This window comes from Urocampus carinirostris, chromosome 11 (assembly GCF_059441175.1).
Source record: "Urocampus carinirostris isolate Australia breed hairy pipefish chromosome 11, RoL_Ucar_1.0, whole genome shotgun sequence".
NCBI lineage: Eukaryota > Metazoa > Chordata > Actinopteri > Syngnathiformes > Syngnathidae > Urocampus > Urocampus carinirostris.
In genome coordinates this window covers 23,473-48,929 of record NC_142359.1, presented here as the reverse complement: position 1 = coordinate 48,929, position 25,457 = coordinate 23,473, and the positions used below count along the sequence as shown (strand labels likewise).

The 25,457-nt window shown below is 43.3% G+C and overlaps 6 protein-coding genes across 6 annotated transcripts; all 6 read right to left on the bottom strand.

Annotated features, from left to right (window-relative positions):
- Positions 1 to 1,411: 1,411 nt before the first annotated feature.
- Positions 1,412 to 2,531, bottom strand: LOC148356105 (uncharacterized). The gene has a single exon (XM_088348006.1). It carries the CDS (start codon positions 2,411 to 2,413, stop codon positions 1,463 to 1,465), a length of 951 nt encoding a protein of 316 aa, XP_088204132.1. The 5' UTR covers positions 2,414 to 2,531; the 3' UTR covers positions 1,412 to 1,462.
- Positions 2,532 to 6,630: 4,099 nt separating this feature from the next.
- LOC148356104 (uncharacterized) lies at positions 6,631 to 7,750 on the bottom strand. Its single transcript, XM_088348004.1, has one exon. It carries the CDS (start codon positions 7,630 to 7,632, stop codon positions 6,682 to 6,684), a length of 951 nt encoding a protein of 316 aa, XP_088204130.1. The 5' UTR covers positions 7,633 to 7,750; the 3' UTR covers positions 6,631 to 6,681.
- Positions 7,751 to 11,849: 4,099 nt separating this feature from the next.
- Positions 11,850 to 12,969, bottom strand: LOC148356103 (uncharacterized). The gene has a single exon (XM_088348003.1). The coding sequence runs from the start codon at positions 12,849 to 12,851 to the stop codon at positions 11,901 to 11,903; it is 951 nt and encodes a 316-aa protein (XP_088204129.1). The 5' UTR covers positions 12,852 to 12,969; the 3' UTR covers positions 11,850 to 11,900.
- A 4,085-nt stretch (positions 12,970 to 17,054) lies between these two features.
- LOC148356102 (uncharacterized) lies at positions 17,055 to 18,174 on the bottom strand. The gene has a single exon (XM_088348134.1). The coding sequence runs from the start codon at positions 18,054 to 18,056 to the stop codon at positions 17,106 to 17,108; it is 951 nt and encodes a 316-aa protein (XP_088204260.1). The 5' UTR covers positions 18,057 to 18,174; the 3' UTR covers positions 17,055 to 17,105.
- Positions 18,175 to 18,809: 635 nt separating this feature from the next.
- LOC148356101 (uncharacterized) lies at positions 18,810 to 19,929 on the bottom strand. Its single transcript, XM_088348016.1, has one exon. It carries the CDS (start codon positions 19,809 to 19,811, stop codon positions 18,861 to 18,863), a length of 951 nt encoding a protein of 316 aa, XP_088204142.1. The 5' UTR covers positions 19,812 to 19,929; the 3' UTR covers positions 18,810 to 18,860.
- A 4,148-nt stretch (positions 19,930 to 24,077) lies between these two features.
- LOC148356100 (uncharacterized) lies at positions 24,078 to 25,197 on the bottom strand. Its single transcript, XM_088348135.1, has one exon. It carries the CDS (start codon positions 25,077 to 25,079, stop codon positions 24,129 to 24,131), a length of 951 nt encoding a protein of 316 aa, XP_088204261.1. The 5' UTR covers positions 25,080 to 25,197; the 3' UTR covers positions 24,078 to 24,128.
- Positions 25,198 to 25,457: the final 260 nt, after the last annotated feature.

Below are 25,457 nucleotides of genomic sequence, written 5' to 3'. Positions count from 1 at the left end.
GCCCCGTGGGACTCCCTGCCGTCCTCGTCCCCTTGGGCCTGGGTGTCTCCTTCGGCGAAGGTCCCCGAGGGGGACCGCAGGATCTGTCTAAAGGAGAGATAGTGTGGTTAAAATTATTTGAACTTACCTGGTCCTGGTCCTGAGTTGTTGTTCTTTGTGGTCTAGGGAGCCCCCTGGGACTTCCTGTTGTCCTCGTCCCTTCGCGTTCGTTTGTCTCCTTCAGTGGAGGCCACTGAAGGGGACTGTTGGGTGTTTCTCCAAGCGAAGGTCTCCGAGGGAGACCGCAGGATCTGTCCCTGCGTTTGTCTGTCTCACTCAGTGAAGTTCCCTGAAGGGGACTGTTGGGTGTCTCCCTCAGCGAAGGTCCCCGAGGGAGACCCCAGGATCTGTCTGGAGGAGAGATAGTGTGGTTAAAGTTGTTTATACTTACCTGGTCCTGGTTCCGCGTTGTTGTTGTTCTTCGTTGTTTAGGGAGCCCCCTGGGACTCCCTGTTGTCCTCGTCCCCTCGCGTCCGTTTGTCTCATTCAGTGAGGGCCACTGAAGGGGACTGAGGGATTCTTCTAAAGGAGAGATGGTGTCGTTAATATTTTCTGTACTTACCTGGTTCTGGTTCTGAGTTGTCCTGGTGTTGATTTTTGGTTTTGTAGGTGGGGGTGGTGGCGAATCTGTTAGGGCTGCGAATCTGTTGGTGGTGTGAAAAGATGTCAAGGGGTCCTCCGATTGCAAGGTTGGAGTTGTGTCTCCTCCGTCTCCCAGACTCCAGATGACCGTTTCTTGTGCCCTTTGTACTGTGAGAGGATGCAACCGTCTCCCGAACTTTTTCTTCGCCCATCTAGTTGCCACCTCGAAGGCCTCGCGCCAGTTGGTTATTTGCATCGCTTAGGGTTAGGGTTAGGGTTAGGGTTAGGGTTAGGGTTAGGGTTAGGGTTAGGGTTAGGGTTAGGGTTAGGGTTAGGGTTAGGGTTAGGTTTTTGAAACAATATTGCTTTCCCAAGGTCCCCCCAAAAAATTTTTCTGGGGGTCCTTGGGAAACCAATTTTTTAGCACTCGCCATACAGGAAAATATAGCGTTTTTTTGTGTGTCTTACCTGCGTTCGTTTAGTCCATTAGGGTTAAGGGTTAGGGGTTAGGGTTAGAGGGTTAGGGTTAGAGGGTTAGGGTTAGAGGGTTAGGGTTAGAGGGTTAGGGTTAGAGGGTTAGGGTTAGAGGGTTAGGGTTAGAGGGTTAGGGTTAGAGGGTTAGGGTTAGAGGGTTAGGGTTAGAGGGTTAGGGTTAGAGTTAGAGGGTTAGGGTTAGAGTTAGAGGGTTAGGGTTAGGGTTAGAAAGTTAGGGTTAGGGTTAGGTTTTTGAAACAATATTGCTTTCCCAAGGTCCCCCAAAATAAATTTTTTCTGGGGGTCCCCGGGAAACCAATTTTTTAGCACTCGCCATACAGGAAAATATAGTGTTTTTTTGTGTGTCTTACCTGCGTTCGTTTAGTCCATTAGGAAAGAGAGTGTTTAGTTTTTTTATCCAGTCTTTTTCTGCTAAGCGTCTTTCTTTTTGTGTCCAATTGCTATTTGTTTGAAGGCCCGATATTTCTAAAGCTTGTATCCCATGATGAATGAAGTGTGCAACAAGATGTGTATTAATTTGTCTAAGGTTCCTAATGTTGTAAATGTGTTGTGCTAGTCTACATCTGATAGAATTTCCTGTCTCTCCTACATATTTAATGTCACAGTGTTTACATTTTATGACATAAATACAGTTTTCTGTGGTAGGAGTGATTCTTTGTTTAATCAGGTAGTTTGTTTTTGTAATGGTGTTCCTAACTGTGGTGGCTTGTTTGTAAAATGTGGGCGCCTGTGTTTGTATTGTGTTAATTTCAGGTAGTTTGCTTTTTACTAAGTAATCTTTGAGGTTTTTGTTCCTTTTAAAGGCTGGGATGATTTTGTAATCTTGAATTATGCCTGTGTTCTGTAGTGTCTGATTGATATTTTGTCTAATTTTTCTATTAGCAATTTGGCTAAATTCTGAGTACGTGGTAATTAGCGGAATGATTTTCTGCGTGTCTCGTAGCCCTGTGGTTAAAAATGTTTTACGGACTTGTCTGAGGAAGGACCTTGAGTATCCTCTTGGTCGCAGTGCCTTGAAAAGGGTTTGGGTGGCCTTTTCAAAGTCCGTACGTTGCGAGCAGATTCTGTGGAATCTGAGCAACTGTGATTTTATTAAGCCTCTGTAGGTGTGCTTTGGATGAAGGCTGTTTTTGTGTAAGAGTGCATGTGTGTCTGTGTCTTTAAAGAAGACCTTTGTGTCTAAAGTTTGTGTTTGAGTGAATGAGGGTCCCTTATAAGTAGTTGTGTCTAGAAAATCTATCTGGTGGTCATTTGTGGAGTGTTTGACCGTAATTGTACTATGGTGTGTGTTGAGCATTTCTATGAATTTTTGAAATTCTTCTTTGCTATGTGTCCACGTTCCCCAAATGTCATCTAAGTACCTAAAATAATTGGTGGGTAGTTTGTCGCATTTTTCAAAAGCTGTTTCCTCCCAATGCGCCATGTAAATGTCAGCATAGGCAGGTGCAAACTTTTTACCCATGGCTGTGCCACTGATCTGTAAGTAGAATTCCTTGTTGAATTCAAAGTCGTTCCTAGTGAGGTTAATTTCTAAGAGTTGTATTAGTACTGTGTCTGGGCGTTTGTCGTCCGGGTATTTTTCCATCCAGCGCTTTACTGCTGTTAACCCTGCGACCGTGTTTATGTTTGTGTAGAGGCTATCTATGTCTATGGTAAATAAGATTGTTTCCTGCGTTATTTTAATCTGTTTTATTTTGTTTACGAAATCATATGTATCTTTAATGTAGCTATTATGTTTTGTGGCTAGTGGAGTGAGAAAGTGGTCTATGTATTCGGCGATCCTGTAGGATTCGCTGCCACAGTCTGAGACGATAGGTCTTCCTGTCGGCACTTCATACGGAATAGTCCACGTTAGTGGTGATTTGTGTATTTTAGGTAGCAGGTAAAATCTACGGGGTCTGGCTTCCTCTTCCCCTATTAGGTAGCGTTTTTGTTTTTTAGTTATATATTCATTTTCTAGAAGTGTTTGTAGGATATCTTCTATTTTCTGGGCTGTTTCTGGGTATATTGGTTTTGTTAATTTCTTATAATGTGACGTATTGTTTAATTGTCTGTGTGCTTCATATATATATTGTGTTCTGTCTAGGATAACTATTGCACTACCCTTGTCCGCTGGTTTAATAACTATCTGTTTGTTGTTAGCTAATTGAAAGAGGGCTTCACATTCTCCTCTGCTAAGGTTATCCTTGTCTCTGTGGGACTGCGGGTTAAGTGTGTCAATTAGGCTTTGATTATCGTTAATTATTTGTGTTATTATGTTAGGGATTTGATTGTTGCTCGGTTCCCAATTAGACTTTGGTATGAAATGTCTTTGTTCTAAATCTTCTGACCTGTTGAAAAAGGCTGCTAATTTAAGCTTTCGGTGGAATTCGTGTAGTTCCCCTCTCAAAATCTCCTTTTGTCTCTTTCGGACGTCCACAGTGGGGACGAACGATAAGCCCTTCTCGAGTACACTAATCTGGTTTTCTGTAGGTGTGAAATTCTGAGCTAGTAGAATGATGTTCTTATACCCCTCCCTATTTGGGTTCGTGGGGATGTCTAGTTTAAATTGTGAAACCAGTGTTCCAACATCTTGTCCGCTGTCTCACCTGTCCAGTGGATCCCGTCTTCGGTGGTGTGGAAGTCGCGCTCCGGGAGTTTTGGGAGGAATGGCATGTTTCTCGAGATGTGGTCATTGATTTCCTCCAGGTTGTGTTTATGGAGGTCTTCTAGTCGCTGTGAGTAGTTGATCAGCGGTATCCAGATTTCAGCTGCTGGGAAGGTGGCTTTGGTATTTTTCACCATCATTTGGAGTTGTTTGACAGCTGTCTTCTTGGGCTGTTGTTCCCTGTTGTTTACTCCAACGGACAAGATGACCCTTTGTACCTTGTAATTCCGTGGAGTTTTCTCTAGAAGATGTGCCATGTGGTAAAAAGTTGCCCCGGGATAGCTGTCAACTTGGATGTCCTCTCTGGAGTAGGATTCGATTCTCGAGAGATTGGAGTCTCCCAAAATTAGATTTGGTTTCACAGCTGTGAGTGTCCATTCTTGAATCTTCCGAGGTGTTCTTGGATGTCTGTTTGGGTGAAAGTAGCTGTGACTGCGGTTAGGCGTGGTTGGGGTTAGGGTCGTAGAGACACGATTGGAGGTTCGTGTGGGTCTCCGTGGTCTTTGTGGAAGTGGTTCGGGGCCTCTGTAGTATTGTTGCCCAGAGGTTCCTTCTCCTCCCCCACTCTCCCGTCTCGGTGGTGTTTCCTGTGGTTCCGAGGGTCTCGTGGGACTCCCTGCCATCCTTGTTCCCTCGGGCTCGGGTGTCTCCCTCAGTGGAGGTCCCCGAGGGAGATCGCAGGATCTGTCCAAAGGAGAGACAGTGTGGTCAAAATTGTCTCCACTTACCTGAGTCTGGTTCTGAGCCGTTGGTGTTCCTCCTGGCTTTGGGGACCCCCTGGGCCTCCCCGTTGTCCTCATCTCCTCGTGTTCGTCCGTCCCACTAGATGAAGGCCACCGAAGGGGACTGTTGGTTGTCTCCCTCAGCAAAGGTCCCCGAGGGCGACCGCAGGATCTGTCTGAAGGTGAGATAGTGTGGTTAAAATTGTCTTTACTTACCTGGTCCTGGTTCCGACTTGTTGCTGTTCTTGGTGATCTCGGGCGTCCCCGGGGACTCCCTCTTGTCCTCGTCCCCTCGCGTTCGTTTGTCCCATTCAGTGGGGGCCACTCGTTCTGGTCTGTTAGGGCTGTAAATCTGTTGGTGTTGTGGAAAGCTGTTAAGGGGTCCTCGGGTTGCGAGATTGGAGTTGTGCCTCCTCTAGCTTCCAGACACCCGGTGGCCGTTTCTAGTGCGATTTCTACTGTTGAGTGATGTAATCGTTTGCCCAACTTTTTTCTAGCCCATCTAGTTGCCACTTCAAATGCCTCCAGCCAGTTGGTTAGCCGGATACCCTCCAGTTTCCCGTTGAGACTTTTCAGATTATCCAGGTAGTGTTCTTCGAGGATTTGCATGCAAGTCTGTAGCCAGTTAACAGCATTTCCTTGTATTTTCATCATGGTCTCTTCTGTGGGGGACGCTGGTTTAATTAGGGTGGCTAGTTCCTGCATTTTTCTTTGGAGGCTGGCTGGTGGTGAAGTTTTGGCCCCCGATGATGTAATATTCTGCAAGTGGTGTAAGGTTTGGATAATGCGAAATAGGATTTTCGCGGTTTCCGTGAAGGTTGCCATAATGTTTATGTTTGTGCAAGTGAGGTTTCTATGTGTTTGTGCGTAGTGTAATCTTGATGTGTGTTTAGTGTTAAGAGTGTGGTTGGACGTTGGCGTTGTCTGAAAGAGAATTGGTGTTATAATAATGTTTTTACTTACCCGAGTTGTCCCTTTGTAGCTCGGTTGATCCTGTTAGGTTCTCACCACAAAGAAATCTCCCTTGTTCTTGTGCCCGGTCTCGTCCAATACTTTGAGGTATTTTGAATTGGTATTATAATAATGCTTTTACTTACCTGGGCTAGTACTTCGTGGCTTGAGTTGTCACCGTAAGGTATCCACCACTAAGTAATAGCCTCCCTTGTTCTTGCGTCCGCTTCTTTTCTTGTCCTGGTAGTCCAAGTGTTCCTGTTTTTTTTAAGGAATAGGCAGCAGGAGGTTCCCTTTGCGTCGACGAAAGGTTCTTCCTCTCTTTTCTGTCTTCCAAATTAGTTAGTTCACAACGTTTCGGCTAAACTAAGCCTTTTTCAAGTGAAATGAGTTAAAATGTTTGTGTAGTCCTCTTAAATAGTGTCGGTGGAGGTGTGGCCAAATGGGTTCGGAATCCTCACCTGGCATCCCCCTCCTCGTTTAGTGAGGGGGTGAAGCTATTGTTTTTTTGGCGGTCAGCTTTAACGACTCATTACTGCAGTCGTCGATTCGCTTTTCTTTTCATTCTTTTGTGGCTTTAATGGCTCTGGCCCTTACTTCGGTGGGTGGGAATTTTGTTTTTCCTACCTTTTCACAGTGGAATTTGTCTATTTTCCTTTTAATTTGGTATATCCCGTTTATTTTAGTTATGTTGTTGTTTGTAAATCAATTTTTGCTGCTAATATTTCCTGGAGGCTCTGGCTTTAGTTAGGTTTTTGAAACAATATTGCTTTCCCAAGGTCCCCCCAAAAAATTTTTCTGGGGGTCCTTGGGAAACCAATTTTTTAGCACTCGCCATACAGGAAAATATAGCGTTTTTTTGTGTGTCTTACCTGCGTTCGTTTAGTCCATTAGGGTTAAGGGTTAGGGGTTAGGGTTAGAGGGTTAGGGTTAGAGGGTTAGGGTTAGAGGGTTAGGGTTAGAGGGTTAGGGTTAGAGGGTTAGGGTTAGAGGGTTAGGGTTAGAGGGTTAGGGTTAGAGGGTTAGGGTTAGAGGGTTAGGGTTAGAGGGTTAGGGTTAGAGTTAGAGGGTTAGGGTTAGAGTTAGAGGGTTAGGGTTAGGGTTAGAAAGTTAGGGTTAGGGTTAGGTTTTTGAAACAATATTGCTTTCCCAAGGTCCCCCAAAATAAATTTTTTCTGGGGGTCCCCGGGAAACCAATTTTTTAGCACTCGCCATACAGGAAAATATAGTGTTTTTTTGTGTGTCTTACCTGCGTTCGTTTAGTCCATTAGGAAAGAGAGTGTTTAGTTTTTTTATCCAGTCTTTTTCTGCTAAGCGTCTTTCTTTTTGTGTCCAATTGCTATTTGTTTGAAGGCCCGATATTTCTAAAGCTTGTATCCCATGATGAATGAAGTGTGCAACAAGATGTGTATTAATTTGTCTAAGGTTCCTAATGTTGTAAATGTGTTGTGCTAGTCTACATCTGATAGAATTTCCTGTCTCTCCTACATATTTAATGTCACAGTGTTTACATTTTATGACATAAATACAGTTTTCTGTGGTAGGAGTGATTCTTTGTTTAATCAGGTAGTTTGTTTTTGTAATGGTGTTCCTAACTGTGGTGGCTTGTTTGTAAAATGTGGGCGCCTGTGTTTGTATTGTGTTAATTTCAGGTAGTTTGCTTTTTACTAAGTAATCTTTGAGGTTTTTGTTCCTTTTAAAGGCTGGGATGATTTTGTAATCTTGAATTATGCCTGTGTTCTGTAGTGTCTGATTGATATTTTGTCTAATTTTTCTATTAGCAATTTGGCTAAATTCTGAGTACGTGGTAATTAGCGGAATGATTTTCTGCGTGTCTCGTAGCCCTGTGGTTAAAAATGTTTTACGGACTTGTCTGAGGAAGGACCTTGAGTATCCTCTTGGTCGCAGTGCCTTGAAAAGGGTTTGGGTGGCCTTTTCAAAGTCCGTACGTTGCGAGCAGATTCTGTGGAATCTGAGCAACTGTGATTTTATTAAGCCTCTGTAGGTGTGCTTTGGATGAAGGCTGTTTTTGTGTAAGAGTGCATGTGTGTCTGTGTCTTTAAAGAAGACCTTTGTGTCTAAAGTTTGTGTTTGAGTGAATGAGGGTCCCTTATAAGTAGTTGTGTCTAGAAAATCTATCTGGTGGTCATTTGTGGAGTGTTTGACCGTAATTGTACTATGGTGTGTGTTGAGCATTTCTATGAATTTTTGAAATTCTTCTTTGCTATGTGTCCACGTTCCCCAAATGTCATCTAAGTACCTAAAATAATTGGTGGGTAGTTTGTCGCATTTTTCAAAAGCTGTTTCCTCCCAATGCGCCATGTAAATGTCAGCATAGGCAGGTGCAAACTTTTTACCCATGGCTGTGCCACTGATCTGTAAGTAGAATTCCTTGTTGAATTCAAAGTCGTTCCTAGTGAGGTTAATTTCTAAGAGTTGTATTAGTACTGTGTCTGGGCGTTTGTCGTCCGGGTATTTTTCCATCCAGCGCTTTACTGCTGTTAACCCTGCGACCGTGTTTATGTTTGTGTAGAGGCTATCTATGTCTATGGTAAATAAGATTGTTTCCTGCGTTATTTTAATCTGTTTTATTTTGTTTACGAAATCATATGTATCTTTAATGTAGCTATTATGTTTTGTGGCTAGTGGAGTGAGAAAGTGGTCTATGTATTCGGCGATCCTGTAGGATTCGCTGCCACAGTCTGAGACGATAGGTCTTCCTGTCGGCACTTCATACGGAATAGTCCACGTTAGTGGTGATTTGTGTATTTTAGGTAGCAGGTAAAATCTACGGGGTCTGGCTTCCTCTTCCCCTATTAGGTAGCGTTTTTGTTTTTTAGTTATATATTCATTTTCTAGAAGTGTTTGTAGGATATCTTCTATTTTCTGGGCTGTTTCTGGGTATATTGGTTTTGTTAATTTCTTATAATGTGACGTATTGTTTAATTGTCTGTGTGCTTCATATATATATTGTGTTCTGTCTAGGATAACTATTGCACTACCCTTGTCCGCTGGTTTAATAACTATCTGTTTGTTGTTAGCTAATTGAAAGAGGGCTTCACATTCTCCTCTGCTAAGGTTATCCTTGTCTCTGTGGGACTGCGGGTTAAGTGTGTCAATTAGGCTTTGATTATCGTTAATTATTTGTGTTATTATGTTAGGGATTTGATTGTTGCTCGGTTCCCAATTAGACTTTGGTATGAAATGTCTTTGTTCTAAATCTTCTGACCTGTTGAAAAAGGCTGCTAATTTAAGCTTTCGGTGGAATTCGTGTAGTTCCCCTCTCAAAATCTCCTTTTGTCTCTTTCGGACGTCCACAGTGGGGACGAACGATAAGCCCTTCTCGAGTACACTAATCTGGTTTTCTGTAGGTGTGAAATTCTGAGCTAGTAGAATGATGTTCTTATACCCCTCCCTATTTGGGTTCGTGGGGATGTCTAGTTTAAATTGTGAAACCAGTGTTCCAACATCTTGTCCGCTGTCTCACCTGTCCAGTGGATCCCGTCTTCGGTGGTGTGGAAGTCGCGCTCCGGGAGTTTTGGGAGGAATGGCATGTTTCTCGAGATGTGGTCATTGATTTCCTCCAGGTTGTGTTTATGGAGGTCTTCTAGTCGCTGTGAGTAGTTGATCAGCGGTATCCAGATTTCAGCTGCTGGGAAGGTGGCTTTGGTATTTTTCACCATCATTTGGAGTTGTTTGACAGCTGTCTTCTTGGGCTGTTGTTCCCTGTTGTTTACTCCAACGGACAAGATGACCCTTTGTACCTTGTAATTCCGTGGAGTTTTCTCTAGAAGATGTGCCATGTGGTAAAAAGTTGCCCCGGGATAGCTGTCAACTTGGATGTCCTCTCTGGAGTAGGATTCGATTCTCGAGAGATTGGAGTCTCCCAAAATTAGATTTGGTTTCACAGCTGTGAGTGTCCATTCTTGAATCTTCCGAGGTGTTCTTGGATGTCTGTTTGGGTGAAAGTAGCTGTGACTGCGGTTAGGCGTGGTTGGGGTTAGGGTCGTAGAGACACGATTGGAGGTTCGTGTGGGTCTCCGTGGTCTTTGTGGAAGTGGTTCGGGGCCTCTGTAGTATTGTTGCCCAGAGGTTCCTTCTCCTCCCCCACTCTCCCGTCTCGGTGGTGTTTCCTGTGGTTCCGAGGGTCTCGTGGGACTCCCTGCCATCCTTGTTCCCTCGGGCTCGGGTGTCTCCCTCAGTGGAGGTCCCCGAGGGAGATCGCAGGATCTGTCCAAAGGAGAGACAGTGTGGTCAAAATTGTCTCCACTTACCTGAGTCTGGTTCTGAGCCGTTGGTGTTCCTCCTGGCTTTGGGGACCCCCTGGGCCTCCCCGTTGTCCTCATCTCCTCGTGTTCGTCCGTCCCACTAGATGAAGGCCACCGAAGGGGACTGTTGGTTGTCTCCCTCAGCAAAGGTCCCCGAGGGCGACCGCAGGATCTGTCTGAAGGTGAGATAGTGTGGTTAAAATTGTCTTTACTTACCTGGTCCTGGTTCCGACTTGTTGCTGTTCTTGGTGATCTCGGGCGTCCCCGGGGACTCCCTCTTGTCCTCGTCCCCTCGCGTTCGTTTGTCCCATTCAGTGGGGGCCACTCGTTCTGGTCTGTTAGGGCTGTAAATCTGTTGGTGTTGTGGAAAGCTGTTAAGGGGTCCTCGGGTTGCGAGATTGGAGTTGTGCCTCCTCTAGCTTCCAGACACCCGGTGGCCGTTTCTAGTGCGATTTCTACTGTTGAGTGATGTAATCGTTTGCCCAACTTTTTTCTAGCCCATCTAGTTGCCACTTCAAATGCCTCCAGCCAGTTGGTTAGCCGGATACCCTCCAGTTTCCCGTTGAGACTTTTCAGATTATCCAGGTAGTGTTCTTCGAGGATTTGCATGCAAGTCTGTAGCCAGTTAACAGCATTTCCTTGTATTTTCATCATGGTCTCTTCTGTGGGGGACGCTGGTTTAATTAGGGTGGCTAGTTCCTGCATTTTTCTTTGGAGGCTGGCTGGTGGTGAAGTTTTGGCCCCCGATGATGTAATATTCTGCAAGTGGTGTAAGGTTTGGATAATGCGAAATAGGATTTTCGCGGTTTCCGTGAAGGTTGCCATAATGTTTATGTTTGTGCAAGTGAGGTTTCTATGTGTTTGTGCGTAGTGTAATCTTGATGTGTGTTTAGTGTTAAGAGTGTGGTTGGACGTTGGCGTTGTCTGAAAGAGAATTGGTGTTATAATAATGTTTTTACTTACCCGAGTTGTCCCTTTGTAGCTCGGTTGATCCTGTTAGGTTCTCACCACAAAGAAATCTCCCTTGTTCTTGTGCCCGGTCTCGTCCAATACTTTGAGGTATTTTGAATTGGTATTATAATAATGCTTTTACTTACCTGGGCTAGTACTTCGTGGCTTGAGTTGTCACCGTAAGGTATCCACCACTAAGTAATAGCCTCCCTTGTTCTTGCGTCCGCTTCTTTTCTTGTCCTGGTAGTCCAAGTGTTCCTGTTTTTTTTAAGGAATAGGCAGCAGGAGGTTCCCTTTGCGTCGACGAAAGGTTCTTCCTCTCTTTTCTGTCTTCCAAATTAGTTAGTTCACAACGTTTCGGCTAAACTAAGCCTTTTTCAAGTGAAATGAGTTAAAATGTTTGTGTAGTCCTCTTAAATAGTGTCGGTGGAGGTGTGGCCAAATGGGTTCGGAATCCTCACCTGGCATCCCCCTCCTCGTTTAGTGAGGGGGTGAAGCTATTGTTTTTTTGGCGGTCAGCTTTAACGACTCATTACTGCAGTCGTCGATTCGCTTTTCTTTTCATTCTTTTGTGGCTTTAATGGCTCTGGCCCTTACTTCGGTGGGTGGGAATTTTGTTTTTCCTACCTTTTCACAGTGGAATTTGTCTATTTTCCTTTTAATTTGGTATATCCCGTTTATTTTAGTTATGTTGTTGTTTGTAAATCAATTTTTGCTGCTAATATTTCCTGGAGGCTCTGGCTTTAGTTAGGTTTTTGAAACAATATTGCTTTCCCAAGGTCCCCCCAAAAAATTTTTCTGGGGGTCCTTGGGAAACCAATTTTTTAGCACTCGCCATACAGGAAAATATAGCGTTTTTTTGTGTGTCTTACCTGCGTTCGTTTAGTCCATTAGGGTTAAGGGTTAGGGGTTAGGGTTAGAGGGTTAGGGTTAGAGGGTTAGGGTTAGAGGGTTAGGGTTAGAGGGTTAGGGTTAGAGGGTTAGGGTTAGAGGGTTAGGGTTAGAGGGTTAGGGTTAGAGGGTTAGGGTTAGAGGGTTAGGGTTAGAGGGTTAGGGTTAGAGTTAGAGGGTTAGGGTTAGAGTTAGAGGGTTAGGGTTAGGGTTAGAAAGTTAGGGTTAGGGTTAGGTTTTTGAAACAATATTGCTTTCCCAAGGTCCCCCAAAATAAATTTTTTCTGGGGGTCCCCGGGAAACCAATTTTTTAGCACTCGCCATACAGGAAAATATAGTGTTTTTTTGTGTGTCTTACCTGCGTTCGTTTAGTCCATTAGGAAAGAGAGTGTTTAGTTTTTTTATCCAGTCTTTTTCTGCTAAGCGTCTTTCTTTTTGTGTCCAATTGCTATTTGTTTGAAGGCCCGATATTTCTAAAGCTTGTATCCCATGATGAATGAAGTGTGCAACAAGATGTGTATTAATTTGTCTAAGGTTCCTAATGTTGTAAATGTGTTGTGCTAGTCTACATCTGATAGAATTTCCTGTCTCTCCTACATATTTAATGTCACAGTGTTTACATTTTATGACATAAATACAGTTTTCTGTGGTAGGAGTGATTCTTTGTTTAATCAGGTAGTTTGTTTTTGTAATGGTGTTCCTAACTGTGGTGGCTTGTTTGTAAAATGTGGGCGCCTGTGTTTGTATTGTGTTAATTTCAGGTAGTTTGCTTTTTACTAAGTAATCTTTGAGGTTTTTGTTCCTTTTAAAGGCTGGGATGATTTTGTAATCTTGAATTATGCCTGTGTTCTGTAGTGTCTGATTGATATTTTGTCTAATTTTTCTATTAGCAATTTGGCTAAATTCTGAGTACGTGGTAATTAGCGGAATGATTTTCTGCGTGTCTCGTAGCCCTGTGGTTAAAAATGTTTTACGGACTTGTCTGAGGAAGGACCTTGAGTATCCTCTTGGTCGCAGTGCCTTGAAAAGGGTTTGGGTGGCCTTTTCAAAGTCCGTACGTTGCGAGCAGATTCTGTGGAATCTGAGCAACTGTGATTTTATTAAGCCTCTGTAGGTGTGCTTTGGATGAAGGCTGTTTTTGTGTAAGAGTGCATGTGTGTCTGTGTCTTTAAAGAAGACCTTTGTGTCTAAAGTTTGTGTTTGAGTGAATGAGGGTCCCTTATAAGTAGTTGTGTCTAGAAAATCTATCTGGTGGTCATTTGTGGAGTGTTTGACCGTAATTGTACTATGGTGTGTGTTGAGCATTTCTATGAATTTTTGAAATTCTTCTTTGCTATGTGTCCACGTTCCCCAAATGTCATCTAAGTACCTAAAATAATTGGTGGGTAGTTTGTCGCATTTTTCAAAAGCTGTTTCCTCCCAATGCGCCATGTAAATGTCAGCATAGGCAGGTGCAAACTTTTTACCCATGGCTGTGCCACTGATCTGTAAGTAGAATTCCTTGTTGAATTCAAAGTCGTTCCTAGTGAGGTTAATTTCTAAGAGTTGTATTAGTACTGTGTCTGGGCGTTTGTCGTCCGGGTATTTTTCCATCCAGCGCTTTACTGCTGTTAACCCTGCGACCGTGTTTATGTTTGTGTAGAGGCTATCTATGTCTATGGTAAATAAGATTGTTTCCTGCGTTATTTTAATCTGTTTTATTTTGTTTACGAAATCATATGTATCTTTAATGTAGCTATTATGTTTTGTGGCTAGTGGAGTGAGAAAGTGGTCTATGTATTCGGCGATCCTGTAGGATTCGCTGCCACAGTCTGAGACGATAGGTCTTCCTGTCGGCACTTCATACGGAATAGTCCACGTTAGTGGTGATTTGTGTATTTTAGGTAGCAGGTAAAATCTACGGGGTCTGGCTTCCTCTTCCCCTATTAGGTAGCGTTTTTGTTTTTTAGTTATATATTCATTTTCTAGAAGTGTTTGTAGGATATCTTCTATTTTCTGGGCTGTTTCTGGGTATATTGGTTTTGTTAATTTCTTATAATGTGACGTATTGTTTAATTGTCTGTGTGCTTCATATATATATTGTGTTCTGTCTAGGATAACTATTGCACTACCCTTGTCCGCTGGTTTAATAACTATCTGTTTGTTGTTAGCTAATTGAAAGAGGGCTTCACATTCTCCTCTGCTAAGGTTATCCTTGTCTCTGTGGGACTGCGGGTTAAGTGTGTCAATTAGGCTTTGATTATCGTTAATTATTTGTGTTATTATGTTAGGGATTTGATTGTTGCTCGGTTCCCAATTAGACTTTGGTATGAAATGTCTTTGTTCTAAATCTTCTGACCTGTTGAAAAAGGCTGCTAATTTAAGCTTTCGGTGGAATTCGTGTAGTTCCCCTCTCAAAATCTCCTTTTGTCTCTTTCGGACGTCCACAGTGGGGACGAACGATAAGCCCTTCTCGAGTACACTAATCTGGTTTTCTGTAGGTGTGAAATTCTGAGCTAGTAGAATGATGTTCTTATACCCCTCCCTATTTGGGTTCGTGGGGATGTCTAGTTTAAATTGTGAAACCAGTGTTCCAACATCTTGTCCGCTGTCTCACCTGTCCAGTGGATCCCGTCTTCGGTGGTGTGGAAGTCGCGCTCCGGGAGTTTTGGGAGGAATGGCATGTTTCTCGAGATGTGGTCATTGATTTCCTCCAGGTTGTGTTTATGGAGGTCTTCTAGTCGCTGTGAGTAGTTGATCAGCGGTATCCAGATTTCAGCTGCTGGGAAGGTGGCTTTGGTATTTTTCACCATCATTTGGAGTTGTTTGACAGCTGTCTTCTTGGGCTGTTGTTCCCTGTTGTTTACTCCAACGGACAAGATGACCCTTTGTACCTTGTAATTCCGTGGAGTTTTCTCTAGAAGATGTGCCATGTGGTAAAAAGTTGCCCCGGGATAGCTGTCAACTTGGATGTCCTCTCTGGAGTAGGATTCGATTCTCGAGAGATTGGAGTCTCCCAAAATTAGATTTGGTTTCACAGCTGTGAGTGTCCATTCTTGAATCTTCCGAGGTGTTCTTGGATGTCTGTTTGGGTGAAAGTAGCTGTGACTGCGGTTAGGCGTGGTTGGGGTTAGGGTCGTAGAGACACGATTGGAGGTTCGTGTGGGTCTCCGTGGTCTTTGTGGAAGTGGTTCGGGGCCTCTGTAGTATTGTTGCCCAGAGGTTCCTTCTCCTCCCCCACTCTCCCGTCTCGGTGGTGTTTCCTGTGGTTCCGAGGGTCTCGTGGGACTCCCTGCCATCCTTGTTCCCTCGGGCTCGGGTGTCTCCCTCAGTGGAGGTCCCCGAGGGAGATCGCAGGATCTGTCCAAAGGAGAGACAGTGTGGTCAAAATTGTCTCCACTTACCTGAGTCTGGTTCTGAGCCGTTGGTGTTCCTCCTGGCTTTGGGGACCCCCTGGGCCTCCCCGTTGTCCTCATCTCCTCGTGTTCGTCCGTCCCACTAGATGAAGGCCACCGAAGGGGACTGTTGGTTGTCTCCCTCAGCAAAGGTCCCCGAGGGCGACCGCAGGATCTGTCTGAAGGTGAGATAGTGTGGTTAAAATTGTCTTTACTTACCTGGTCCTGGTTCCGACTTGTTGCTGTTCTTGGTGATCTCGGGCGTCCCCGGGGACTCCCTCTTGTCCTCGTCCCCTCGCGTTCGTTTGTCCCATTCAGTGGGGGCCACTCGTTCTGGTCTGTTAGGGCTGTAAATCTGTTGGTGTTGTGGAAAGCTGTTAAGGGGTCCTCGGGTTGCGAGATTGGAGTTGTGCCTCCTCTAGCTTCCAGACACCCGGTGGCCGTTTCTAGTGCGATTTCTACTGTTGAGTGATGTAATCGTTTGCCCAACTTTTTTCTAGCCCATCTAGTTGCCACTTCAAATGCCTCCAGCCAGTTGGTTAGCCGGATACCCTCCAGTTTCCCGTTGAGACTTTTCAGATTATCCAGGTAGTGTTCTTCGAGGATTTGCATGCAAGTCTGTAGCCAGTTAACAGCATTTCCTTGTATTTTCATCATGGTCTCTTCTGTGGGGGACGCTGGTTTAATTAGGGTGGCTAGTTCCTGCATTTTTCTTTGGAGGCTGGCTGGTGGTGAAGTTTTGGCCCCCGATGATGTAATATTCTGCAAGTGGTGTAAGGTTTGGATAATGCGAAATAGGATTTTCGCGGTTTCCGTGAAGGTTGCCATAATGTTTATGTTTGTGCAAGTGAGGTTTCTATGTGTTTGTGCGTAGTGTAATCTTGATGTGTGTTTAGTGTTAAGAGTGTGGTTGGACGTTGGCGTTGTCTGAAAGAGAATTGGTGTTATAATAATGTTTTTACTTACCCGAGTTGTCCCTTTGTAGCTCGGTTGATCCTGTTAGGTTCTCACCACAAAGAAATCTCCCTTGTTCTTGTGCCCGGTCTCGTCCAATACTTTGAGGTATTTTGAATTGGTATTATAATAATGCTTTTACTTACCTGGGCTAGTACTTCGTGGCTTGAGTTGTCACCGTAAGGTATCCACCACTAAGTAATAGCCTCCCTTGTTCTTGCGTCCGCTTCTTTTCTTGTCCTGGTAGTCCAAGTGTTCCTGTTTTTTTTAAGGAATAGGCAGCAGGAGGTTCCCTTTGCGTCGACGAAAGGTTCTTCCTCTCTTTTCTGTCTTCCAAATTAGTTAGTTCACAACGTTTCGGCTAAACTAAGCCTTTTTCAAGTGAAATGAGTTAAAATGTTTGTGTAGTCCTCTTAAATAGTGTCGGTGGAGGTGTGGCCAAATGGGTTCGGAATCCTCACCTGGCATCCCCCTCCTCGTTTAGTGAGGGGGTGAAGCTATTGTTTTTTTGGCGGTCAGCTTTAACGACTCATTACTGCAGTCGTCGATTCGCTTTTCTTTTCATTCTTTTGTGGCTTTAATGGCTCTGGCCCTTACTTCGGTGGGTGGGAATTTTGTTTTTCCTACCTTTTCACAGTGGAATTTGTCTATTTTCCTTTTAATTTGGTATATCCCGTTTATTTTAGTTATGTTGTTGTTTGTAAATCAATTTTTGCTGCTAATATTTCCTGGAGGCTCTGGCTTTAGTTAGGTTTTTGAAACAATATTGCTTTCCCAAGGTCCCCCCAAAAAATTTTTCTGGGGGTCCTTGGGAAACCAATTTTTTAGCACTCGCCATACAGGAAAATATAGCGTTTTTTTGTGTGTCTTACCTGCGTTCGTTTAGTCCATTAGGGTTAAGGGTTAGGGGTTAGGGTTAGAGGGTTAGGGTTAGAGGGTTAGGGTTAGAGGGTTAGGGTTAGAGGGTTAGGGTTAGAGGGTTAGGGTTAGAGGGTTAGGGTTAGAGGGTTAGGGTTAGAGGGTTAGGGTTAGAGGGTTAGGGTTAGAGTTAGAGGGTTAGGGTTAGAGTTAGAGGGTTAGGGTTAGGGTTAGAAAGTTAGGGTTAGGGTTAGGTTTTTGAAACAATATTGCTTTCCCAAGGTCCCCCAAAATAAATTTTTTCTGGGGGTCCCCGGGAAACCAATTTTTTAGCACTCGCCATACAGGAAAATATAGTGTTTTTTTGTGTGTCTTACCTGCGTTCGTTTAGTCCATTAGGAAAGAGAGTGTTTAGTTTTTTTATCCAGTCTTTTTCTGCTAAGCGTCTTTCTTTTTGTGTCCAATTGCTATTTGTTTGAAGGCCCGATATTTCTAAAGCTTGTATCCCATGATGAATGAAGTGTGCAACAAGATGTGTATTAATTTGTCTAAGGTTCCTAATGTTGTAAATGTGTTGTGCTAGTCTACATCTGATAGAATTTCCTGTCTCTCCTACATATTTAATGTCACAGTGTTTACATTTTATGACATAAATACAGTTTTCTGTGGTAGGAGTGATTCTTTGTTTAATCAGGTAGTTTGTTTTTGTAATGGTGTTCCTAACTGTGGTGGCTTGTTTGTAAAATGTGGGCGCCTGTGTTTGTATTGTGTTAATTTCAGGTAGTTTGCTTTTTACTAAGTAATCTTTGAGGTTTTTGTTCCTTTTAAAGGCTGGGATGATTTTGTAATCTTGAATTATGCCTGTGTTCTGTAGTGTCTGATTGATATTTTGTCTAATTTTTCTATTAGCAATTTGGCTAAATTCTGAGTACGTGGTAATTAGCGGAATGATTTTCTGCGTGTCTCGTAGCCCTGTGGTTAAAAATGTTTTACGGACTTGTCTGAGGAAGGACCTTGAGTATCCTCTTGGTCGCAGTGCCTTGAAAAGGGTTTGGGTGGCCTTTTCAAAGTCCGTACGTTGCGAGCAGATTCTGTGGAATCTGAGCAACTGTGATTTTATTAAGCCTCTGTAGGTGTGCTTTGGATGAAGGCTGTTTTTGTGTAAGAGTGCATGTGTGTCTGTGTCTTTAAAGAAGACCTTTGTGTCTAAAGTTTGTGTTTGAGTGAATGAGGGTCCCTTATAAGTAGTTGTGTCTAGAAAATCTATCTGGTGGTCATTTGTGGAGTGTTTGACCGTAATTGTACTATGGTGTGTGTTGAGCATTTCTATGAATTTTTGAAATTCTTCTTTGCTATGTGTCCACGTTCCCCAAATGTCATCTAAGTACCTAAAATAATTGGTGGGTAGTTTGTCGCATTTTTCAAAAGCTGTTTCCTCCCAATGCGCCATGTAAATGTCAGCATAGGCAGGTGCAAACTTTTTACCCATGGCTGTGCCACTGATCTGTAAGTAGAATTCCTTGTTGAATTCAAAGTCGTTCCTAGTGAGGTTAATTTCTAAGAGTTGTATTAGTACTGTGTCTGGGCGTTTGTCGTCCGGGTATTTTTCCATCCAGCGCTTTACTGCTGTTAACCCTGCGACCGTGTTTATGTTTGTGTAGAGGCTATCTATGTCTATGGTAAATAAGATTGTTTCCTGCGTTATTTTAATCTGTTTTATTTTGTTTACGAAATCATATGTATCTTTAATGTAGCTATTATGTTTTGTGGCTAGTGGAGTGAGAAAGTGGTCTATGTATTCGGCGATCCTGTAGGATTCGCTGCCACAGTCTGAGACGATAGGTCTTCCTGTCGGCACTTCATACGGAATAGTCCACGTTAGTGGTGATTTGTGTATTTTAGGTAGCAGGTAAAGGGTTAGGGTTAGGGTTAGGGTTAGGGTTAGGGTTAGGGTTAGGGTTAGGGTTAGAGGGTTAGGGTTAGGGTTAGAAAGTTAGGGTTAGGGTTAGGTTTTTGAAACAATATTGCTTTCCCAAGGTCCCCCAAAATAAATTTTTTCTGGGGGTCCCCGGGAAACCAATTTTTTAGCACTCGCCATACAGGAAAATATAGTGTTTTTTTGTGTGTCTTACCTGCGTTCGTTTAGTCCATTAGGAAAGAGAGTGTTTAGTTTTTTTATCCAGTCTTTTTCTGCTAAGCGTCTTTCTTTTTGTGTCCAATTGCTATTTGTTTGAAGGCCCGATATTTCTAAAGCTTGTATCCCATGATGAATGAAGTGTGCAACAAGATGTGTATTAATTTGTCTAAGGTTCCTAATGTTGTAAATGTGTTGTGCTAGTCTACATCTGATAGAATTTCCTGTCTCTCCTACATATTTAATGTCACAGTGTTTACATTTTATGACATAAATACAGTTTTCTGTGGTAGGAGTGATTCTTTGTTTAATCAGGTAGTTTGTTTTTGTAATGGTGTTCCTAACTGTGGTGGCTTGTTTGTAAAATGTGGGCGCCTGTGTTTGTATTGTGTTAATTTCAGGTAGTTTGCTTTTTACTAAGTAATCTTTGAGGTTTTTGTTCCTTTTAAAGGCTGGGATGATTTTGTAATCTTGAATTATGCCTGTGTTCTGTAGTGTCTGATTGATATTTTGTCTAATTTTTCTATTAGCAATTTGGCTAAATTCTGAGTACGTGGTAATTAGCGGAATGATTTTCTGCGTGTCTCGTAGCCCTGTGGTTAAAAATGTTTTACGGACTTGTCTGAGGAAGGACCTTGAGTATCCTCTTGGTCGCAGTGCCTTGAAAAGGGTTTGGGTGGCCTTTTCAAAGTCCGTACGTTGCGAGCAGATTCTGTGGAATCTGAGCAACTGTGATTTTATTAAGCCTCTGTAGGTGTGCTTTGGATGAAGGCTGTTTTTGTGTAAGAGTGCATGTGTGTCTGTGTCTTTAAAGAAGACCTTTGTGTCTAAAGTTTGTGTTTGAGTGAATGAGGGTCCCTTATAAGTAGTTGTGTCTAGAAAATCTATCTGGTGGTCATTTGTGGAGTGTTTGACCGTAATTGTACTATGGTGTGTGTTGAGCATTTCTATGAATTTTTGAAATTCTTCTTTGCTATGTGTCCACGTTCCCCAAATGTCATCTAAGTACCTAAAATAATTGGTGGGTAGTTTGTCGCATTTTTCAAAAGCTGTTTCCTCCCAATGCGCCATGTAAATGTCAGCATAGGCAGGTGCAAACTTTTTACCCATGGCTGTGCCACTGATCTGTAAGTAGAATTCCTTGTTGAATTCAAAGTCGTTCCTAGTGAGGTTAATTTCTAAGAGTTGTATTAGTACTGTGTCTGGGCGTTTGTCGTCCGGGTATTTTTCCATCCAGCGCTTTACTGCTGTTAACCCTGCGACCGTGTTTATGTTTGTGTAGAGGCTATCTATGTCTATGGTAAATAAGATTGTTTCCTGCGTTATTTTAATCTGTTTTATTTTGTTTACGAAATCATATGTATCTTTAATGTAGCTATTATGTTTTGTGGCTAGTGGAGTGAGAAAGTGGTCTATGTATTCGGCGATCCTGTAGGATTCGCTGCCACAGTCTGAGACGATAGGTCTTCCTGTCGGCACTTCATACGGAATAGTCCACGTTAGTGGTGATTTGTGTATTTTAGGTAGCAGGTAAAATCTACGGGGTCTGGCTTCCTCTTCCCCTATTAGGTAGCGTTTTTGTTTTTTAGTTATATATTCATTTTCTAGAAGTGTTTGTAGGATATCTTCTATTTTCTGGGCTGTTTCTGGGTATATTGGTTTTGTTAATTTCTTATAATGTGACGTATTGTTTAATTGTCTGTGTGCTTCATATATATATTGTGTTCTGTCTAGGATAACTATTGCACTACCCTTGTCCGCTGGTTTAATAACTATCTGTTTGTTGTTAGCTAATTGAAAGAGGGCTTCACATTCTCCTCTGCTAAGGTTATCCTTGTCTCTGTGGGACTGCGGGTTAAGTGTGTCAATTAGGCTTTGATTATCGTTAATTATTTGTGTTATTATGTTAGGGATTTGATTGTTGCTCGGTTCCCAATTAGACTTTGGTATGAAATGTCTTTGTTCTAAATCTTCTGACCTGTTGAAAAAGGCTGCTAATTTAAGCTTTCGGTGGAATTCGTGTAGTTCCCCTCTCAAAATCTCCTTTTGTCTCTTTCGGACGTCCACAGTGGGGACGAACGATAAGCCCTTCTCGAGTACACTAATCTGGTTTTCTGTAGGTGTGAAATTCTGAGCTAGTAGAATGATGTTCTTATACCCCTCCCTATTTGGGTTCGTGGGGATGTCTAGTTTAAATTGTGAAACCAGTGTTCCAACATCTTGTCCGCTGTCTCACCTGTCCAGTGGATCCCGTCTTCGGTGGTGTGGAAGTCGCGCTCCGGGAGTTTTGGGAGGAATGGCATGTTTCTCGAGATGTGGTCATTGATTTCCTCCAGGTTGTGTTTATGGAGGTCTTCTAGTCGCTGTGAGTAGTTGATCAGCGGTATCCAGATTTCAGCTGCTGGGAAGGTGGCTTTGGTATTTTTCACCATCATTTGGAGTTGTTTGACAGCTGTCTTCTTGGGCTGTTGTTCCCTGTTGTTTACTCCAACGGACAAGATGACCCTTTGTACCTTGTAATTCCGTGGAGTTTTCTCTAGAAGATGTGCCATGTGGTAAAAAGTTGCCCCGGGATAGCTGTCAACTTGGATGTCCTCTCTGGAGTAGGATTCGATTCTCGAGAGATTGGAGTCTCCCAAAATTAGATTTGGTTTCACAGCTGTGAGTGTCCATTCTTGAATCTTCCGAGGTGTTCTTGGATGTCTGTTTGGGTGAAAGTAGCTGTGACTGCGGTTAGGCGTGGTTGGGGTTAGGGTCGTAGAGACACGATTGGAGGTTCGTGTGGGTCTCCGTGGTCTTTGTGGAAGTGGTTCGGGGCCTCTGTAGTATTGTTGCCCAGAGGTTCCTTCTCCTCCCCCACTCTCCCGTCTCGGTGGTGTTTCCTGTGGTTCCGAGGGTCTCGTGGGACTCCCTGCCATCCTTGTTCCCTCGGGCTCGGGTGTCTCCCTCAGTGGAGGTCCCCGAGGGAGATCGCAGGATCTGTCCAAAGGAGAGACAGTGTGGTCAAAATTGTCTCCACTTACCTGAGTCTGGTTCTGAGCCGTTGGTGTTCCTCCTGGCTTTGGGGACCCCCTGGGCCTCCCCGTTGTCCTCATCTCCTCGTGTTCGTCCGTCCCACTAGATGAAGGCCACCGAAGGGGACTGTTGGTTGTCTCCCTCAGCAAAGGTCCCCGAGGGCGACCGCAGGATCTGTCTGAAGGTGAGATAGTGTGGTTAAAATTGTCTTTACTTACCTGGTCCTGGTTCCGACTTGTTGCTGTTCTTGGTGATCTCGGGCGTCCCCGGGGACTCCCTCTTGTCCTCGTCCCCTCGCGTTCGTTTGTCCCATTCAGTGGGGGCCACTCGTTCTGGTCTGTTAGGGCTGTAAATCTGTTGGTGTTGTGGAAAGCTGTTAAGGGGTCCTCGGGTTGCGAGATTGGAGTTGTGCCTCCTCTAGCTTCCAGACACCCGGTGGCCGTTTCTAGTGCGATTTCTACTGTTGAGTGATGTAATCGTTTGCCCAACTTTTTTCTAGCCCATCTAGTTGCCACTTCAAATGCCTCCAGCCAGTTGGTTAGCCGGATACCCTCCAGTTTCCCGTTGAGACTTTTCAGATTATCCAGGTAGTGTTCTTCGAGGATTTGCATGCAAGTCTGTAGCCAGTTAACAGCATTTCCTTGTATTTTCATCATGGTCTCTTCTGTGGGGGACGCTGGTTTAATTAGGGTGGCTAGTTCCTGCATTTTTCTTTGGAGGCTGGCTGGTGGTGAAGTTTTGGCCCCCGATGATGTAATATTCTGCAAGTGGTGTAAGGTTTGGATAATGCGAAATAGGATTTTCGCGGTTTCCGTGAAGGTTGCCATAATGTTTATGTTTGTGCAAGTGAGGTTTCTATGTGTTTGTGCGTAGTGTAATCTTGATGTGTGTTTAGTGTTAAGAGTGTGGTTGGACGTTGGCGTTGTCTGAAAGAGAATTGGTGTTATAATAATGTTTTTACTTACCCGAGTTGTCCCTTTGTAGCTCGGTTGATCCTGTTAGGTTCTCACCACAAAGAAATCTCCCTTGTTCTTGTGCCCGGTCTCGTCCAATACTTTGAGGTATTTTGAATTGGTATTATAATAATGCTTTTACTTACCTGGGCTAGTACTTCGTGGCTTGAGTTGTCACCGTAAGGTATCCACCACTAAGTAATAGCCTCCCTTGTTCTTGCGTCCGCTTCTTTTCTTGTCCTGGTAGTCCAAGTGTTCCTGTTTTTTTTTAAGGAATAGGCAGCAGGAGGTTCCCTTTGCGTCGACGAAAGGTTCTTCCTCTCTTTTCTGTCTTCCAAATTAGTTAGTTCACAACGTTTCGGCTAAACTAAGCCTTTTTCAAGTGAAATGAGTTAAAATGTTTGTGTAGTCCTCTTAAATAGTGTCGGTGGAGGTGTGGCCAAATGGGTTCGGAATCCTCACCTGGCATCCCCCTCCTCGTTTAGTGAGGGGGTGAAGCTATTGTTTTTTTGGCGGTCAGCTTTAACGACTCATTACTGCAGTCGTCGATTCGCTTTTCTTTTCATTCTTTTGTGGCTTTAATGGCTCTGGCCCTTACTTCGGTGGGTGGGAATTTTGTTTTTCCTACCTTTTCACAGTGGAATTTGTCTATTTTCCTTTTAATTTGGTATATCCCGTTTATTTTAGTTATGTTGTTGTTTGTAAATCAATTTTTGCTGCTAATATTTCCTGGAGGCTCTGGCTTTAGTTAGGTTTTTGAAACAATATTGCTTTCCCAAGGTCCCCCCAAAAAATTTTTCTGGGGGTCCTTGGGAAACCAATTTTTTAGCACTCGCCATACAGGAAAATATAGCGTTTTTTTGTGTGTCTTACCTGCGTTCGTTTAGTCCATTAGGGTTAAGGGTTAGGGGTTAGGGTTAGAGGGTTAGGGTTAGAGGGTTAGGGTTAGAGGGTTAGGGTTAGAGGGTTAGGGTTAGAGGGTTAGGGTTAGAGGGTTAGGGTTAGAGGGTTAGGGTTAGAGGGTTAGGGTTAGAGGGTTAGGGTTAGAGGGTTAGGGTTAGAGGGTTAGGGTTAGAGGGTTAGGGTTAGAGTTAGAGGGTTAGGGTTAGAGTTAGAGGGTTAGGGTTAGAGTTAGAGGGTTAGGGTTAGGGTTAGAAAGTTAGGGTTAGGGTTAGGTTTTTGAAACAATATTGCTTTCCCAAGGTCCCCCAAAATAAATTTTTTCTGGGGGTCCCCGGGAAACCAATTTTTTAGCACTCGCCATACAGGAAAATATAGTGTTTTTTTGTGTGTCTTACCTGCGTTCGTTTAGTCCATTAGGAAAGAGAGTGTTTAGTTTTTTTATCCAGTCTTTTTCTGCTAAGCGTCTTTCTTTTTGTGTCCAATTGCTATTTGTTTGAAGGCCCGATATTTCTAAAGCTTGTATCCCATGATGAATGAAGTGTGCAACAAGATGTGTATTAATTTGTCTAAGGTTCCTAATGTTGTAAATGTGTTGTGCTAGTCTACATCTGATAGAATTTCCTGTCTCTCCTACATATTTAATGTCACAGTGTTTACATTTTATGACATAAATACAGTTTTCTGTGGTAGGAGTGATTCTTTGTTTAATCAGGTAGTTTGTTTTTGTAATGGTGTTCCTAACTGTGGTGGCTTGTTTGTAAAATGTGGGCGCCTGTGTTTGTATTGTGTTAATTTCAGGTAGTTTGCTTTTTACTAAGTAATCTTTGAGGTTTTTGTTCCTTTTAAAGGCTGGGATGATTTTGTAATCTTGAATTATGCCTGTGTTCTGTAGTGTCTGATTGATATTTTGTCTAATTTTTCTATTAGCAATTTGGCTAAATTCTGAGTACGTGGTAATTAGCGGAATGATTTTCTGCGTGTCTCGTAGCCCTGTGGTTAAAAATGTTTTACGGACTTGTCTGAGGAAGGACCTTGAGTATCCTCTTGGTCGCAGTGCCTTGAAAAGGGTTTGGGTGGCCTTTTCAAAGTCCGTACGTTGCGAGCAGATTCTGTGGAATCTGAGCAACTGTGATTTTATTAAGCCTCTGTAGGTGTGCTTTGGATGAAGGCTGTTTTTGTGTAAGAGTGCATGTGTGTCTGTGTCTTTAAAGAAGACCTTTGTGTCTAAAGTTTGTGTTTGAGTGAATGAGGGTCCCTTATAAGTAGTTGTGTCTAGAAAATCTATCTGGTGGTCATTTGTGGAGTGTTTGACCGTAATTGTACTATGGTGTGTGTTGAGCATTTCTATGAATTTTTGAAATTCTTCTTTGCTATGTGTCCACGTTCCCCAAATGTCATCTAAGTACCTAAAATAATTGGTGGGTAGTTTGTCGCATTTTTCAAAAGCTGTTTCCTCCCAATGCGCCATGTAAATGTCAGCATAGGCAGGTGCAAACTTTTTACCCATGGCTGTGCCACTGATCTGTAAGTAGAATTCCTTGTTGAATTCAAAGTCGTTCCTAGTGAGGTTAATTTCTAAGAGTTGTATTAGTACTGTGTCTGGGCGTTTGTCGTCCGGGTATTTTTCCATCCAGCGCTTTACTGCTGTTAACCCTGCGACCGTGTTTATGTTTGTGTAGAGGCTATCTATGTCTATGGTAAATAAGATTGTTTCCTGCGT